Here is a 17562-nt window from a genome sequence, read left to right on the forward strand (position 1 = left end):
GACAGGACAGGGGCGCTGGGCGCCCTGGTCCCTCAGACAACAACAGTTTTCAGCACTTTTCGACAGCTTTCAAGTTGCCAAAAGGAGCAATTTCAGGTGCAGAATCAGGTCAGTGGCGCATGCGCCCCTGTCCCGTACATTTCCACTCAGATTTTAACCCCAGGTACACATCTGCATTCTCCTTTTATCCTTGTGTTTATAGCTTTTCATCACTTAATCTCAATCTTGCAATCTTGTTACTAGTTCATACTTGCACTCTAGGGCTAGTAGTTGAACTTGCATCATTTTATCTATCATTTGCAACAAAGGAATAGAAATCCTAATAGGTAGCCCGTGGCTCTCTCTTCCACAAAAAGAAGTAGCCAATTGTGTGATACCTCTAGGCTCTTTCGTATTCCACAATTGTGTGATTGAAAGTGAGATTAGGGCATGTTTTCTTAGTGTCACTTTTTCCCTTACACATTTTGGTGAACCCGACGTACCTGCAACCTACACATAGCAAAGAGAGGATGATCGGGGGGTTAGAGATTAGGGGTTTGCCTTTAGGTCAAACCCCAGTTTTGGAATTAACCAAGAAATGAGAATGATGTAAATGTAAATGTTTGTAATGTAAACAAGTACTGATACCTTGTTGTAAGAATGTTTGTATTCTTACATGCAAAGGTGTAACGATGTTGTATGTTGTATGTTGTAAGTGATCTCCTCTTCAATGGTTGAATCCTTGTCTTGAATGCAACACCTAGCCTTGAATGGAGACTTAGAATACTCAATTGCTTGAAGGAATGCTTGAATGCTTGAATGTTTGAATATCGCTTCCGCCTCTTGCACACATATGTTTTCTCCCCTTTTTCTGGGAGGGGAAATGTAGTTTATATACTTGTCAATTAGGGTTAGGAGACTGATTTTTCCGACCTTAGGCTGACCTAGAAACATTATTTTTCGAATTGCAAACTTAAAGACCCGATGCCCAACAAGAGACCGGGCCCAAAATAGGGCCAGGGACCAAGGCGCTGGGCGCCATGGTCCCACCTCCCGGGACAGCAGGGTGCAAGGAAGGATCAGGCCAAGGTGCAGAAATATGCAGTTTTTGATGTCGCAAGCAGGTTTCGGGGTCTCCATTCAGGTTCAACGTTGCACCGCCATCGTGAAGACCCAAATGCAGTCGAAATTGCAAGTGTCGCTATATATATATATATATAGGATATCAAAACAATCAAAACATCATAATCTCATCACTGCCTAACTTGGTAATAGTTGCCCATTGAATAACTTATTACTCCCCTTCATTTTCACATTCTTTTTGTGTCACTTACCGACATCTTTATACTCATCAAAACATACTTTTTAAGATATGGCAACATCATACTGAATCAGAAAATCAATTGCTTGACATCAATGACAAAATAATAATATTAAGACAGTAATCATCCTTTATCAATCATATCATTTATCTCCAACAACCTTATCAATATCATCAACCATCAAACTTATTGTAATGCCAACAATCTCCCAACTTATTGTAATGCCAACACCAATGACTTACCTTTAACATGATATTAGATTTTGATATCATGTTGTAATAAATAGAACACAATATTGTTCTATCAATTACTAGAGTGAATTACAATGAGATTTATATCCTTATATAGATTTTGGGAGATGTAACTAACAAGCATAAACATCATGTTTGTGCTAATTCTAAATGCTAAAAATAACAATACAAAAAAAGCCATTTTAAGTTGCTACAGTGACTATATTACACATGTAGGTCTTATATTCTAATAGTTTTTGGACATTAGATTTTCATATGACTTATTAAGCAACTACATAAACCATCAAAATTGATGGAGGAGTCTTAAATAGAGGACAAGCATGTTCAATTTTTTTAAAGTTTAAAGCTCACCATATACAAATATGTTTTGCATTCAAATATTTATGTTTGGATATGGATGGGTTGGATTTTATTTTGGGATATCCTTGGTTAGATGAATAATACACTTATATTTTAATAACTAAAATTTGAATGCTTATTTTATTTCAATTTAAAAAATTATTTTTGTTTGTTTATAAGATTTTTCATTTATCTGATTAATTATTTTATGTTGGTTGATTTACTTATGAGCAACTAGTAACAAGTGTAGTCAACTCAATTGATTTTTTAAGCTAATCATCTTCTTACATTGTAAAAAAAAAGTCCATGTCATGTAAACATTTTGCATAACATACATATTTAATTATTGCCTTATTTTTGGATTCACTCTGTGAGATTTTGTTAGCATCAACGTTTCATATTACACTTTGTGATCCATCGTTAGGATGAAAAAGAATGCCAAGAGATAAAAGTGTAAACTGTTGTCTAAGATTGCAACAATGTCCTATTTGAAGGGGAGAAGATGAGAGGGAATACAAAGAGAGAGACCAGAAAATATTAAAAAAAATAACAAAAAGCCAAATGACTAACAAAGAGAGAGACTAAAAAAGAAAAGAAAAAAGATACAAATGAAAAAACTGAAAAAAGGATCATAATGCTAAGGAGAAGAAACAAAATAATAGGAAGAAAATAAATAAAAAATAGATTTATTTTATCCATTTTATTTTTTTAACTTATTTTCTTTCTATAATTTTCTTTCTTCTCCTTAGCATCAACATCCTCATTCTTAGTGTTTTTAGTCACATATTTTTCCTTTTTCTTTTTGGTCTCCCTCTCTTTGTTAGTCATTTGTTTAATATTTTTTTCTTTTTCTTTCTATACTCCTCTCATCTTCTCCCTTTCAAATAGGAGCTTGTGCTAATCTTAGTCTCCAATTTACACTTCTATCTCTTGGCACTATTTTTCATCTCGATGATGGATCACAGAGTCTAATCCGAAACATTGATGCTAACAAAATCCCGCACAATAAAAAAAAAAAAGACAATAGTTGATATGGACTCTGAAAATCTGATATCTCTTATACAGATTTAAATTAAGTTACATTCATTCATATTTGATTTTTTCCATATTTCATGATCAATCGACTTTTATTTATAATTAATTTCTCTTAAAAAAAAAAATTCATTTTTTAAATTTGTTTTCTCCTCTATCTAATGTATTATCTAAAATATATTTTATTATTAGCATAATCATTGCACCTCCTTTTAATACCTAAGTGCTAGTTTTATTCCTATCGTAGATACAAGAGAAAGACAACATTCAACCGTGGGTTACCTATTCTCCAGGAGGGTGTCTGCATTCACTCTTTCCACGTTGTTCCGCCAGAAATGACTTTAATTTTAGCCGACATCACACTGAATTGGAATTCGTGTCCGCCTTCTAGATAGACTTAAACACTTTTAATTCAACTTTAACTACACGCGGGAAAGGAGCGTTTTGTATTTTATAGGGAATAAGACAAGGCGCCTCTTAATGAGGTGGGTGCTCATACCCATATACAAGTTGTGAGAAGAGGGCATGGCATCTTACTCCTCTAACAATCTGGCACATAGAACAATTTTCTTTATGATGCACCATACTTCCCATGATGCTCAAGTGATGAGAAAGAGCATTTTCCACATGTTCCAAATCTTCCATGATCTTCATATATGTTAAATAAGTGAATGAAAAATCTTCAAGTAAGTTAAAATCAATGTAGATCACACCTTTGAATGAAAGATGAAAGCAGACCTTTGAATGAAAGATGAAAGCACAAGTCTAAAAACCTTTATGTAGAAAATGTTGGGTTCACATAAAAGAAAATGTATTTTTCAAAATTTGGAATTGAAATTTTAATAGATAATAGTTAAAATAAATGTATATTTAATGTAATAAAGAATGAGATTATTTTAATTATGATAGAGAGATGGATTCTCTTTTTTTTCTGTCTTTTTTCATAGAGGATGGGTCAGATACTATTAGTGATGATGTTACTGATAGGGATGAATGTGGAAGGCCTCATCTTAGGATGAGGACACATTTGCTTTTGGATATTCTTTTAGAGTTTAATTTGAATGCTAACAGGGGAAGTGGCGACAAAAAGGGTGAGTCTTCAACTCTACTCCATTCTAGATCAGGGCCGAATGACCTTAAATGTGCTCTTAGGAGGGGCTTTCTCTTGCCCTCTCCTATGCTCCACGTCAAGCATTGTGTAGTTGCTCCCCTTGCTTCCCCTATGAGGGATGTTGTGAAGGTTAATCAGGGTTAGTGTCCTTTGACTCACGAATGTGAACTTGAGGCTCCTTCTGCATTGATTTCCCACCTCTCCTATTTAGGTTTAGTGTCTCCTATTATTTTTCCTTCTATGTTGACTTCTAGTGGCTTTGATCCTCCTTTCTCTAGTCTTCTTTGTAGCACTATAGTGTTGGGGATTTGAATCTTGACATTTCTATTCCTTTTGAGTGGGTACATAAAGTTGTAACTCGCTTGCGCTCTGCTCTTATTGGGTGCTTCTTGGCCCATCACATTCATAATTTGGGCTTCTAAATGTTGGGGGTTGCTTTTAGTCTAGTTCATGTGATGACTCTTTCGAATGAGTATCTCTTATTTTTCATGTGATGGCTTTTGAGATCTTTTGTAAAACTATAATTGCTTGCAAACTAGGTGATCTAAGAATATTTGATTACACTTCCAATGATAATACTTGAGACAAACCTATATCCACATCTTCTATAGGCATTTTTTTATGTTTGATGCTAGATTACCATCTATAGTATTTTCACACAATCTTATTAGCTCAAATATTCTACCCTCAACGTGGAAATCTATGAATATATCTTATAAATTCATCACTATTGTGCCCAAGGTAGTTATCCACTAATCTCCATAATAATGTAATGTTTACTTTGTTCATGGGTATAAAAAACATAAGGCAATCTATTATGTATTCTCTAATGGTAAGCATAATAATATGGCATTTCCTTTAAAAAAATGACTATACTACCATTTGCAATCATAACTTGGAATTGTTGGGAAGACAAAATTATTTAAATATTTTGCCAATTTATTGTTGATGAAGTTACGTGTACTCTCTAATATAATTGACAGTTTTACTCTTTGTTGCTTCAAGAAACCCTACCTTGAGCATATATGGGTTGCTACTATCTAATAGTTTATGACAAGAGATAGTCTATTGAATATCTTTCGAGTCTTTTGCCACCACTATGCACTCTTCTTCATACATATAGGTAACATCAATAGATAATAATCTCTCTCTCTCTCTCTCTCACACACACACACACACACACACACACACACACACACACACACACACACACACACACACACACACACACACACACACACACACACACACACACACACACACATGCGCGCGCGCACATGCACACACACATTATTGTATTTTTCATTATGGATGAAACATAACCCTTTTGCCCTTTTCTCTACAACATGCTAAGTTGTCAATCTGATAGGTTGAGGAAAGGATGATGTAGGGGTCCATCAATCTTCCATCGCTAGAGAATTAGTCCCCTCTATTAGCCATTTTTTTTCTTTTTCCTAACTAACCATAATCCTTGCTTGAGACATAGAATATGGACATAACATGTGTACCTTACATTTCATGTGGCTCTTTAAGTCCCATAGGAATAATTTCGTCAAAATTGTCCTTTGCAACATTGTCCACTCTTAAAAATAAAGTTTGGAATTGATGAATATAATCCTCGACCATAACTTTTTTCTTTAACTTGGTAAATTACCTTAGTAGCTATCCATAAGATTGCCAACATAATAATAGTGAGTTGCTCCTAGAAAATAGACTATGTAACAACACATTTATTCTTTTTTCTCTCTTCACATAGCCAATGAAAGAAGACGAATTATTTAGGATACAAGTATAAGGATACTGCAACCTTTTTTTGACAACTTGAATATGATGAAGATCAAATAATTGGACCATTTGACAAAGCCAATTGGTTGGATATTTGCCACCAAACTTTCACATATCCATTTCTTGTGTGAAGGTTTCCCCCATAGAGATGTTTGGATGATGGTCCACCTCGATTTTTTATTCAAACTCAAAAACATCATTCCCTTTGTGAGGCTTAGTTTCTTCTAAGTCTTGTTGTGTGGCTCCATATGTTTGGAATCTCTAGAACCTTGGCTAGAAGCTTTTTGTCCAACTTTCCTCTTGACCTTATATCTTTGCACTTATCATTGCATCCATGTTTGACAAGATATCTTCCTTCATCATGTTGTTTTAATCCCTAATTTCTCACCCTATAGAGTCATTATCTATGGGACCAATCTCCTCAATAGCTGTATCCTCACTACCTGGAGATTTTGTAGGAGTGACAAATTCTTTTTCCCCTTTGTTATCGCCCTCATTATAAAGGATTTTTTTGGTTTGTTGTTGCAATAAATCACATTGAAAATTCAAATGGTCAAAAAATTTAATTTTAACTTACATGAACCCAAAGCTTTCCTTTTAGAAAATTACTTCAAGAGATTTGTTGATTGGTAGCCTTGAAGATGAATTTGGTGGAAACTCCAATTTTGTATACTTTTTGAAACCTTCTAATGTCTCTAAATTAGAACTATAAGAGAACCAACATGACCTTGTTCAAACATCCAAATTTAAGAAAAAAAATCATTGATTACTCCCTAGGAGTGAATTTTGTGAAAAACCTAATATTATAATAACTCCATGATTTTTGCTCCAAATGGCCTTCAATCTAGATTATAACACTTGGATATATCCTTGAAAAACTCTTTACAAAATAAAAAGAAATATTGGGTAGAATAAGAGAGATGTCTACCCCAAAATGTCTTCCAAATTTTAAAAATCAACTTGTTTCTAACCTTCACGGTGCTAAGATCATGTATTGATACCACTTGTAATGAAACAAATTTCAGACTAGAAATAAATATGTTGTATGTACTCAAAGTCAAGTATAACTAGTCATTTAAATGGGGCAAACCTCTAAAAGCGTCCAAGAAGAACCTTGTTTTTTGTTTGATGATAAAAACTTATCACAAGCTTCTTTATGTACCCTACTTATACCTTGGATGTCATCTAGGCTCATTTAAATACCTAAATGCAACACCTATAATGACTTAAATATCAATCATATAACTTAATTATAATTTTAGGTAGCTCCAAGCCAACTACTCCTAACCTTATGAACATTGTAGGATTAAGGGCCTACCAAAAATATATTGTGAGATGTCAATATTAATAGTTATGATAAATTCATTTAAGACATACTAGTTGACTATCACTAAAATACACAAATTTTACAATGAATATGGTTTTCACAAATTATTTATTTACTTATTTATATTTTTAAAAATTATTTTATTATTTTATTTTTGTCTATTTTATAAACTTAAATATATATTTTAAAATTTTGGTGTACTTTTTATTAAAAAATAAATATCAACATAAAATGTTTTTCCTTTCACAATTACGCTAGGCTCTTCTCCCTTACTACCACTATAAATCTTTTTTTATATCATAAAAGTATTCCATATAGTATAGAGGAGAGGACCTATTAGTTGAGTATGTTCCAAAAAGTTGTTGTAGCATGTATTGATTTAACATCTAATATTGTCAATAGTTGTGACTTTAAAGTTGTTAAAGTTGTTAGGCTTGATCATGAGTGGTAATAATTGAATGAAATATATTTCTTAGATTTGAAGAGCAACAAATCATGTGATATCATATCAAGGCACCAATAAAACATAACTTAATGTGTAAGTATCTATCTCAACTTTTTCTCGAGCCATTGTGGGCACTCCACAAAAAACATTATGATGTAACATCATATTTGATGATGTGGATCTGAAACTTTACTTATAAGAAGGGGACTTACCAAATAAGCTGCTGTAAGAACACGAGATGCTCAACTAATGAGTCTTCTCTACAGATATTTTTGTATTAAAATTTCACATAAAAGATAAAAAAAATAAATAAACATTCAACACTGCCAAAAAGAAAATAGTAATATCATATAGCAATCAGCCCAAAACAAGCCATAATGGACCTAAAACAGAACTGCTGCAAAGCAAACATCCTTAAAACAGCTCCTGTAAGTGTCACAGCAGAAGAGTAACATTAAACTCATATATAGAGATTTTCATCACTCATGAATATACAGTAGAATTTTTTTAAAACTTTTTGATTTGCCTTGATCATTAGGGATATAGGGTTTCATATCCCATAATGTGGAAAAAAGTCACATTTTTCTTCAATCTGAATATATTCATCAGAGATTCAGAATTGCATGTAACAAGACTATCTGGATTCAAATGAAATTAGCTTAGTGCCCTGTACTCCATCATAGAGCCCCAGCGCAGAAAATGCATAATCTGTCAGTAGTAAAAAAATGAAATAGTTCATTATAAGCACAATATTTATACCTGAATTTGCAAACCCTAGGAACCCCATACCAGAGCCATGGTGATTCCCTTCCACAGATTTACAGCCAGACAAATATAGAATGTACAAGAAAATCAATTACAGAGCAACAACAAAATATATACAAAGTAGTCCTATCTTCTACAGTAAGTCATGTCGACAGATTAAGAGGGGCTGCAATCCTTTGAAGAGATATCAGCAGAAGCCAAGCGAGAAGCAATGGCAGAATGATACATCAGATCATGAAAACTGGAAGTAGATCGAAGGGTTTTCCTCAGTAATTTGGCCTTCTCTGGAGTGAAACTCACAGCCACAAACTTGGATTGCCTCCTCACTGAAATCTGCCCCTCATTACTCTTATTCTCATTTTCTGTGATTTTTCTTGTGTTCTGCAGAACAGAGGGTTCAACAGATTCGCTGCTACTGCCATCCTCTGCCCATTTTCCATCAGCAGACCAGCCAAAGAGAGGAAGCCATCTTCTTGATTGAAGCCCCTTGATAACAAAATCAAAATTTATCTTCACAGTTTTCTTTGCCCCACCATTCATCTTCTGATCCTTTGAATTTGCGCAAATGCATACCAAAACCTTGGGAGATCCATATCCAGCTCCCTTAGGCACAAAAGGGTTCGCTCCTCCACAGACGATCCTTTTGTCAGAGAGGCTTCCATACTCTGAAACTCCAAATAAAGTGGCAGCCATTGAAACCAGCTGGGTGAATGCTCACAAACAAAAAGCTAGGGTAGGTTAAATTAGATCTGCAGAGTCTGTTATATAACGCTTTGGCAATCGGAAATATATTCTGTAACTATATGACTTCATTTCTTCATTTCTCCTCCTTTCCGTGTGGGCCCTAGAGTAATAGCTGTATGGATAAGGTTTGGTCGGTGACTCGGTCGTAAGGCAGACTCCCCAAGGCTCCAAACATTGGGCTAAAGATGCGGATTAAGATATAGTTTTACCAGGTTTTTTTTAATCTATGGCGTTGTCGTGAGCTTAAAGACAGGTTAATCATTTGTGTAACTCGATGATTTTTATATATATTTTTTAATTATCTCAAACAAAGCTTTACGACAAACTCCTACAATATAAGTAAAATTTTTAATTTACAACAAGATTGATCTCACTTCTCTTCAAGAGTATTTAGTACATGCTCCTTCGAAATGAAATTTGTGGTTGTGAGTAGAGATCTATAGTGATCTTTAGCAACAACTACTAGCTAAGATTGAACTTGATAAAATCGTATCTTGAAATCTAGGTTATAGTTGATTTTCTCTTTCAAGGCTTTAGCAACAAGAAAAAACAACTTTGCATCTTAGTAACCGAGTACATAGCAAAATAAATTGACAATAAGATATTGATAAGAGGAAATTTTATATATTATAACTTGGTAGCCACCTCCAATCTTTAAGAAAGTTGCAAGAAATGGAAGTAGAAAGTTTTAATTGAAGAGTTAAAGGAACAAAGTTTCTTGGACTTTGTGAATGCCATTGATCAAAGCATTAGACAATTTGGATTCATGTTTAGGATAAGTTTCTTTTCCAAGTAGATGAGGAGAAGTCCCAGATCTACTTGAATTTTGTGATGCCTTTTTTGAATAAGATCTTACTATGCGAATGGGGACTGAGAGCAAGAGGTTGTTCAAGAAAGCATATCTATTGACTCCACCAAATAGAAGAATATGAGAAACTCATCCCATGACTAAGGTCATGTATATTCCACTCAAGAAGAGGAGACACTCGTTGTCATGCTTTCCATATGCTTAAAAATTGTCTCCAAGCTTGAGGTTTAAAGTATTTTTCCATAAGGATTTTATCTTTCCACCCAACTTCTTTTCAAGCATTATTGGTTTTGGTAGCAACAATTCTATGTCTAATAAGAGACTTCCATGGTGCTTCTCCATGAATAATTCTAATAATCCATTTGGTTATTAGTCATACTCCTTATGTTAAAGAAGTCAATCACTTGCAATCCCTCTTTGTTTTTTGGCTGAATACAATGTGACAATGAAGCAATAGGTTAACCTTTTTTATTATTCCATTTTCCCCACAAGAACCCCTTAATTAATTGTGTTGGTTGATTATAGCTACTTTTCGAAGGGAGCCAACATGATGAAATGTAGACATGGCTGACTATGAGGATTTTATTAGCAATGTAGATGCATCCAACTATTGAGAGAAGTTTGTTTGGCCAAAGTTCAAGATATCTTTTTAATTTTTGCATGAACCATTTTCACATTTTAGATAATGAAACTCCTATCCCAAATGGAATGCAAAGGTATCTTTAAATTACACCATGATTGTTGTATTTCCATTGAGAGAGTATTCAATGAGGTGGTTGATTAGTTGAAGTCAAAATTCAATCTTATTAGGAGAGACTAGAGAGTCAAAATTAGTGCAATACAAGTCTAAGTTTTCAAGAGTGTTGTTGAGCACCTATTGGGAATTTTGAATGAATAATAAGCTATCATCAACAAAATGAGAATTCAAAGCAACTTCATCACTTGGGAGAGAAATGTCATGGATGATTTTTTGTTGTTTTGCATGATTTATAAGGCATCCAAGGCATCAACAATGAGAACACAAAGAAAGGGAGATAAGGGGAAACCTTGTCTTATAGATCTTTGAAGAGGAAAAGTCTGAGTGATTGAACCATTGATTGCTCAATAAGCAAAAACATCAGAAAATAGAAGTATATAATTTGATCTATATTACATATTTTCAATTTCTAATAGCTTAATCTAGAGTTTAGATTATTTATTTTTTCATCTTAGATTAGTTGTATGCCATTCTAAATGGCTTTTCATGTCTTTTTCAAAGGACCATAAAAAAAAAAAGTATTTTTGATTGATTTGTGCACCTAATAGTTTAAATTGAGCACTTAAAAGTTATATATTTAAGGACAAGAACATTATTCAAAAGGAATTAGAACAAAGATTGAAGAGAAAGAAAATTAAAACATGGTTGATAGCGTTTTGTTACAGAGGTTACACTTAGGCATTCTACATAATCTATCTCTTGTCAAATTTTAAACAAACGTAATTGATAAAAGGGTTTTGACTTGAATTGAAGAAAGTTTCATTCTTAAATTTTCTTGTAACAAATCCCCAAAAGCATGCCTTAGAGCCACCTTTTTTCTTAGTACTAAATGTAACTAATACTAAAGCATACTTTGCAAGGGAAAAATTATATGATGAATGTTTATCTACAATCTAAATCATAAGTGAGATTTAGTCTTTAACTAGTCTTAGGAGCATAATGTAGAACCATCATAGTTAGACAAGAATAAATGTAATTCTAAATGTCTAAATTGAAACATTAAGCACACTACATATCAAATTTGCAACATCTTCACTAACCAACAAAGAGCTAAACAATATCCTAGTTTCATTTATCCCGTGTAAGCTTAATATGAATTTAGGCTATAATTATTATTGGTTATTTTATGTGTGTTTATTTACCTTTTTCTTTTCTTTAATATGTAAATAGTTAAAAATATTAAAAATAATATTTTCCATTTTAAGCTCTTGTGATCATTCTAATAGTGAAATTTGCACACTGTGCACTTTCCCCTTCATTTGAGCTCATTTTGAGCTAGTTATTCTTTAAGTAATTAGAAGTGCACAAATGACATGATTTTTATTGAAAGTTGACACATAATCAAAGCCTTTATCTAATTATATTTGTAATCATCCCTAGGAACTCTTTTTTTCCCTTTACATATTTCTTACATAGGTTTAGTTTCATAGTTAGTGGGATTAATAGAGAACTTAGTTGCATAAATTATGAAAATGAAACTTTTTTTAAATTTAATTTTAATTTTTTAATGTTGTTTCCTCTCTCCACTAGCCATTATGTGTCATCTCAAATTATGGACATTTCACTTTCCACCTTTGGATTTAATTTTAAGGGCACCTTAATTTATTTGAACATCTCAAAAAAAAGAATTTAGCACACTCAAGGTGTACATCTTACATATATCAATAATCATCATAATATTATCATGCGAAATAAATGTTATATCATTATTCTAGGGAATATTAATGATTGTTTGTTATCTTTGATCTTTTTAAAAAGTTGATGAATAAGTATCTTAAGAGCTTGAAAAAAAGAGAGATAATTTTAGTTTAACAAACTCATTTATCTATATTGTTTATTTTATGCAAGTTATATACATCAAGGCAAACAAATTTTAAAATTTTAAAATTGTATGTTCCCATCTCAAGTTTGATATATATAAGAGGGTTAAATTCACAATCTGTGGAGTTGATTCCATAGTCATAAATGATATCTATAATTCAAAGACATGATGCACAATAAAATAAAATAGTTGTTCATATGCAATGAGGTGACAACATAATAGTGTGTTCCACTATAGAGTGTTCTTATTAACATTTTAAATATTTTCAAGTTGTTTCAATTATACCAAAAAATATGGTCAAGAATGTATAAACAATGTAAAAGTTAATAATGGGTGGCATTTTCCTCATGATCAAATTATAATTTTTCTAAATTTTGTAAATAATTGTTTCTAGTATCTTTGGTTTTTTCGATCAACTGAACATATATTTTCTTATAATATGTAAATTTTGGTTTATATTTCATAATGATTCTATGACTGCTTTAGGGTGTCCTAGATGTATGCATGTAGATATCACTATATAATTACAATATATCTTTCTCAGTGGAAAGAAAGAAAGGAACGAGAATGTAGAATTGTAATATAACTACAAGTTTTGCAATACCTTTAGATTGTCACAACCATACATAGACAAGCCTAGGAACATACCCCTACAATTGAAAAACTAGCATTGTAATGTGGCACACATGTAATATATGTAAGATATTAGAGTAATACATACAAGATAATAGAATATGTAATAAAGAGATTATGTTTTGTATTTGGAATTGCCCAAGCATACGTGATGTGTATATTTATGCTTGTAGTATGAAGATTTGATAATGTAAGGACGTATCAAGTAACTAATGTATGGATGGTTCTCTATATCCTACTATGGTGTGTGAATACATGGAATATTCTTTTGGTTTAATATGAATATTTTCACATCTATTACATGTTTCATTCCTTCACATCACACTTGGTTAACAACAACTTGGAAATAGATAAATCCAACCATTGTGGTCTATATTTTATGCGAACATGATGCCTCCCCTAGTCTATGTTGTATTTTCATTATCTTCTAAATATATCTTTTTACATTAGAGGAATATTGTTTTTCTATTCTCTATTGTGCTATCAAAGTTTTTCCTTTTATATAAGGGAATCAAATCCATTTTGTGCAATATTGAACCCAAATTGTAAGATCGAATCACATAAGTCTTCAGGTTTGTGCAAGTTGAAGACAATCAACTCATTAAGAACGTTAATTTTCTACATTATAGCTAATTGAGTTTACAAGTCTCAAATGTCTATATGCCTTCACCTATTCAAACATTACCTTCACATTTAATTTTCTAAAAACAATTTCATCAATTATCAATTCTTCTGATTTACCTAAATGACTTTGTACTCCTTTACTTTATATTAATAATTAATTTAAAATTTCATTTATTTTTTATAGTTATGTAACGTTGCTACCTATATATAAATTCCAAAATAGACTTTAACCTCTTCATTTAGAAAGGCCTTTACATAAAAAATAGTTAATAACTATATAGAGATGGAGGTGGTTTCACACAAAGCATAACGTGTTGTGCAATTATATTTTATAAAGTAATTTAAAACAAAATACTTACTATAGATATCTCAATATGCTTATCTAAAAACATTTGTTGAAATTATTTAGTTTTTTAATCTACATTATTTACTTTATTTTAACTTGTAATTCATTTGTTTTGTATGTGAGTTTTAATTTTTCTTTCAATTTTTTTTTATTAATTTCAATTTTTTATTTATTTTGAGAAGTGTAGTAACTATTATATCGTTGTGGTGCTGCTAAAGAGTTGTTTTGGTGTTGTTATGATGCTGTTAAAGTGTTGTTTTAGTGTTGTTATGGTACTGCTTATAGTTCTTGCTATGTTAAGGGTCAACACCCTGGTTAACATTGCTTTCTTAATAAAAAACTATTATATCATTATATGTTACTTTATAATAGTTTTAGTACATACATATATCACCAGTTGAAACTTCACATGTTATTGTCATTTTAAAACGCCTTTCAACACAACTATTCAAACATACATGAATGACACAACATCTTTCATTAAATGCATGAAGTTTTTATAGTCCATGATAGCTTAATTAGATGATTTCTAGATTTGATTATGTTTGAGTTTTCTCGTCAACATTTCAAATCAAGTTCCATGATCATCATCAAATGAATTCTAGATTTGATTGTGTTGTTGGAAAAAATCTAACAAAGTCAAATTCAGAAACCATCTAACTAAACACCATCATGAAGCATGATCCGATCATGAATCATGAATTCATTTGATGATGATCATAAAACATAATCCGAAATATTGTTGGAAAAAATCTAACACAATCAAATTAAAAAATTGTCTAACTAAACACCATCTTCCATTCAAATACAGAGACTAAGAATAATGAATGACAAATGGGTGTTTAAAAAAAGGGCCACCACAATCGACGTAACATCTTCCATTCAAACATGGAGACTAAGACTAATTTACATGCAAAGAATGTACGCAAACGTTGCCCTCAGTCGTGGCTTGCTGACAAGGACGGTGTCTGCATTCACTTTTTCCATGTGCTTTCCGCGTGTTCCGCCAGAAATATCTTTGATAAATTGGGCCACCTCTCATTGTACAGAAATTTGTACATACCTTCTAGATGGATAGAGACTTTTGGAATAAGACAGGCAGCCTTTTATGATTTAGAGAATAAGACAGGTGGCTCTTAATTGGGTGGGTACTCATATTGTGCACTCCAGCTTATGATAGTGATAGATTAACCTCCACATGTTCAATATTCTCGTGTGTTCATCATTATCTTCACTTGTAAGGGATCTTCGTGATTTCCTAAATATATGGAAGGATTATCATGAGTTATGTGGGAAGAATGACTTCATGATAAAGTCTCAATAGATAAGGAGAATATTATGGGGAGGCACACTAATGTTTTATCACATAAAATATTATGATTAAATAATTCGGGGATAGTTATCATAAGATGTAGAATATGAGTTAAGATAAGATCAAATTATAATATTATTATATAAATTATTATTTGGGGTATATATTATGTAGGGATCTATAGTATATCTTTTAAGTGCAAAAAATGAAAAAATTTCAAGGAACATCAAATACGTTCAAGACAAATATAATATGATCGAAGAAATCAAATCATATCCGATGGTCAAAGGCACACTTGATATGATGTCTCCAGCTATCAAGAAATTGTTTCAAACAATCTTTATTGACATTGGACAACTTTCCAACTCAATCTCCACTGATTTTCTTATCTATTTTATCAGATAGAAGATGGATTGTTGGTGTGTGACAAGTTTTGGTGAAAACCCCACACAATATAACCCACCTACTAATTACATGAATATAAAGTTTATGAAAAGTATAGTTAGATATAAAGTGAATATAGTGAAAAGGATTGAAAAATCATCTATAATGACATTTAAAAATGAGATTTACAAAAGAATTTATCTAAATCTTAACAAATATTAATCAAATCTTTAAATGAAAGACAAAAGTAATACAAAATATCACATTTGAAACAAAAAGGTGGGAGTTTAAAACAATAAATACATTTATGGGCTTGGTATTATTGATTTATATTTTGGACTATTTTACATGAAGTAACTTTTCAAATACAAATATCATTAGGGGTATATAAATAGTTTGTATATTAGTTGTTTGTATGACATTCCTATTATAATTGAAAGAAGTATTGAAAATTTAGGTCACTACAAAATTATATGGAAAAGACTAGTGATGGATCTTAAGGAGCTTTCTCTATATGGGATGAGCTTGGCCTTGAAATTATTTTTATCTATTTTATCTCTATCTAATATTCCTATGGTAACCTTAAGGATTATCCTCCTAGGATTAGTACAATTTAAAGAGAAGAAGGTTGACCTTGCCTTAAGAAATGGTCTTTTACCATCTTATGTTTGATAATGTAAGTATTGCCCTTCTTTCCTAATTTGACTTCTCTAATCTTAGGAGCTATGCTTATGCGTCCTAATTTGACTTCCCTAATCTTAGGAGCTCTGCTTTTGCCTCAGAAAGAACAATTTTTGCTAGGAGTTCCAACATAGTGTATCATATATATCATCCTACTTAATGATTTCTTTTGATGCCAAACCTTTGATCAAAAAATTAGAGTTAACTTCATACTACTTATAATTCTAGACTAGTCTCCAAGCTAGCAAAAATTGAAGATGAATCGACTGATGTCAAAGATTGTAAAGATAGTCACAATGGGGCCTAAAAGAGCTCTCAATCCAACCCTAGACCCAACAATTGTCTAATTTCACTAAGAATAGAAGTACAAATCCTCTAGAACTCACTTCCTACAAGATTCCTTTCCTCATCAATATTTTGAATTATAATTACACCAAAATTAAAGGGAAGAAGATGGCCTTGTACTTAAATAACTAAAATATTTTAGAAAAAAAAAATTATGTATTGTAAGGGTTGGACTTTGAGGAAATCTCCCTTAACCCTCTTGCTTCATGAATTACATCTCTAGGAATGAAAGGGGTTTGACATTTCTAAAACAAAAATTCATGTTGTGGGATTTTTGAAAGATATTTTCTTCTCTAGACATTCTTTGTCCTTAGGAAATTAATGTTTTTTTCTTTTCTTTCAATCATGTGCTATCATATTCTATGTGTTTCAATAGTAATTATGAACAAGGATAAGATGACATTATTACCTTGGTTAACATTAGATGGATATTCCCTTACATTGCACACAACTAAAACTCAACTAACATGTCTTTGTTGATCCTCTCCAATATTAATAATCTAGTTTTCAACTTTGTCAACAAATGCCTTGAATTATGGGGCTAAAAGTGCCCAACTATGGTGGTGCCTTACAAATGATCTTTAACCTACTTAATGATTTATCAATGATAAATCCAATATGGTTGAGGTGGCATATGAAAAACAAGGCCATCTTTCCTTGCATTAAATGGCTAGCAAGTGGAAGGCATGGTTCTACATGCACAATACATTATGTCTTTATGACACAATTCTTTACTTCCATAAATATCTT

At 32.0% G+C, this 17562-nt stretch overlaps 1 protein-coding gene across 1 annotated transcript; it reads right to left on the reverse strand.

Moving 5' to 3' along the window:
* Positions 1–8306: 8306 nt before the first annotated feature.
* Positions 8307–9139, reverse strand: LOC131044143 (uncharacterized). Its single transcript, XM_057977406.2, has one exon. It carries the CDS (start codon positions 9047–9049, stop codon positions 8513–8515), a length of 537 nt encoding a protein of 178 aa, XP_057833389.2. The 5' UTR covers positions 9050–9139; the 3' UTR covers positions 8307–8512.
* Between the last annotated feature and the right edge of the window lie 8423 nt (positions 9140–17562).

This window comes from Cryptomeria japonica, chromosome 7 (genome assembly GCF_030272615.1).
Source record: "Cryptomeria japonica chromosome 7, Sugi_1.0, whole genome shotgun sequence".
Taxonomy (NCBI): Eukaryota; Viridiplantae; Streptophyta; class Pinopsida; order Cupressales; family Cupressaceae; genus Cryptomeria; species Cryptomeria japonica.

Excerpts from the sequence above, each read along its gene's own strand:
- LOC131044143 (XM_057977406.2), bottom strand. The coding sequence starts at position 9,049 with ATGGCTGCCACTTTATTTGGAGTTTCAGAGTATGGAAGCCTCTCTGAC.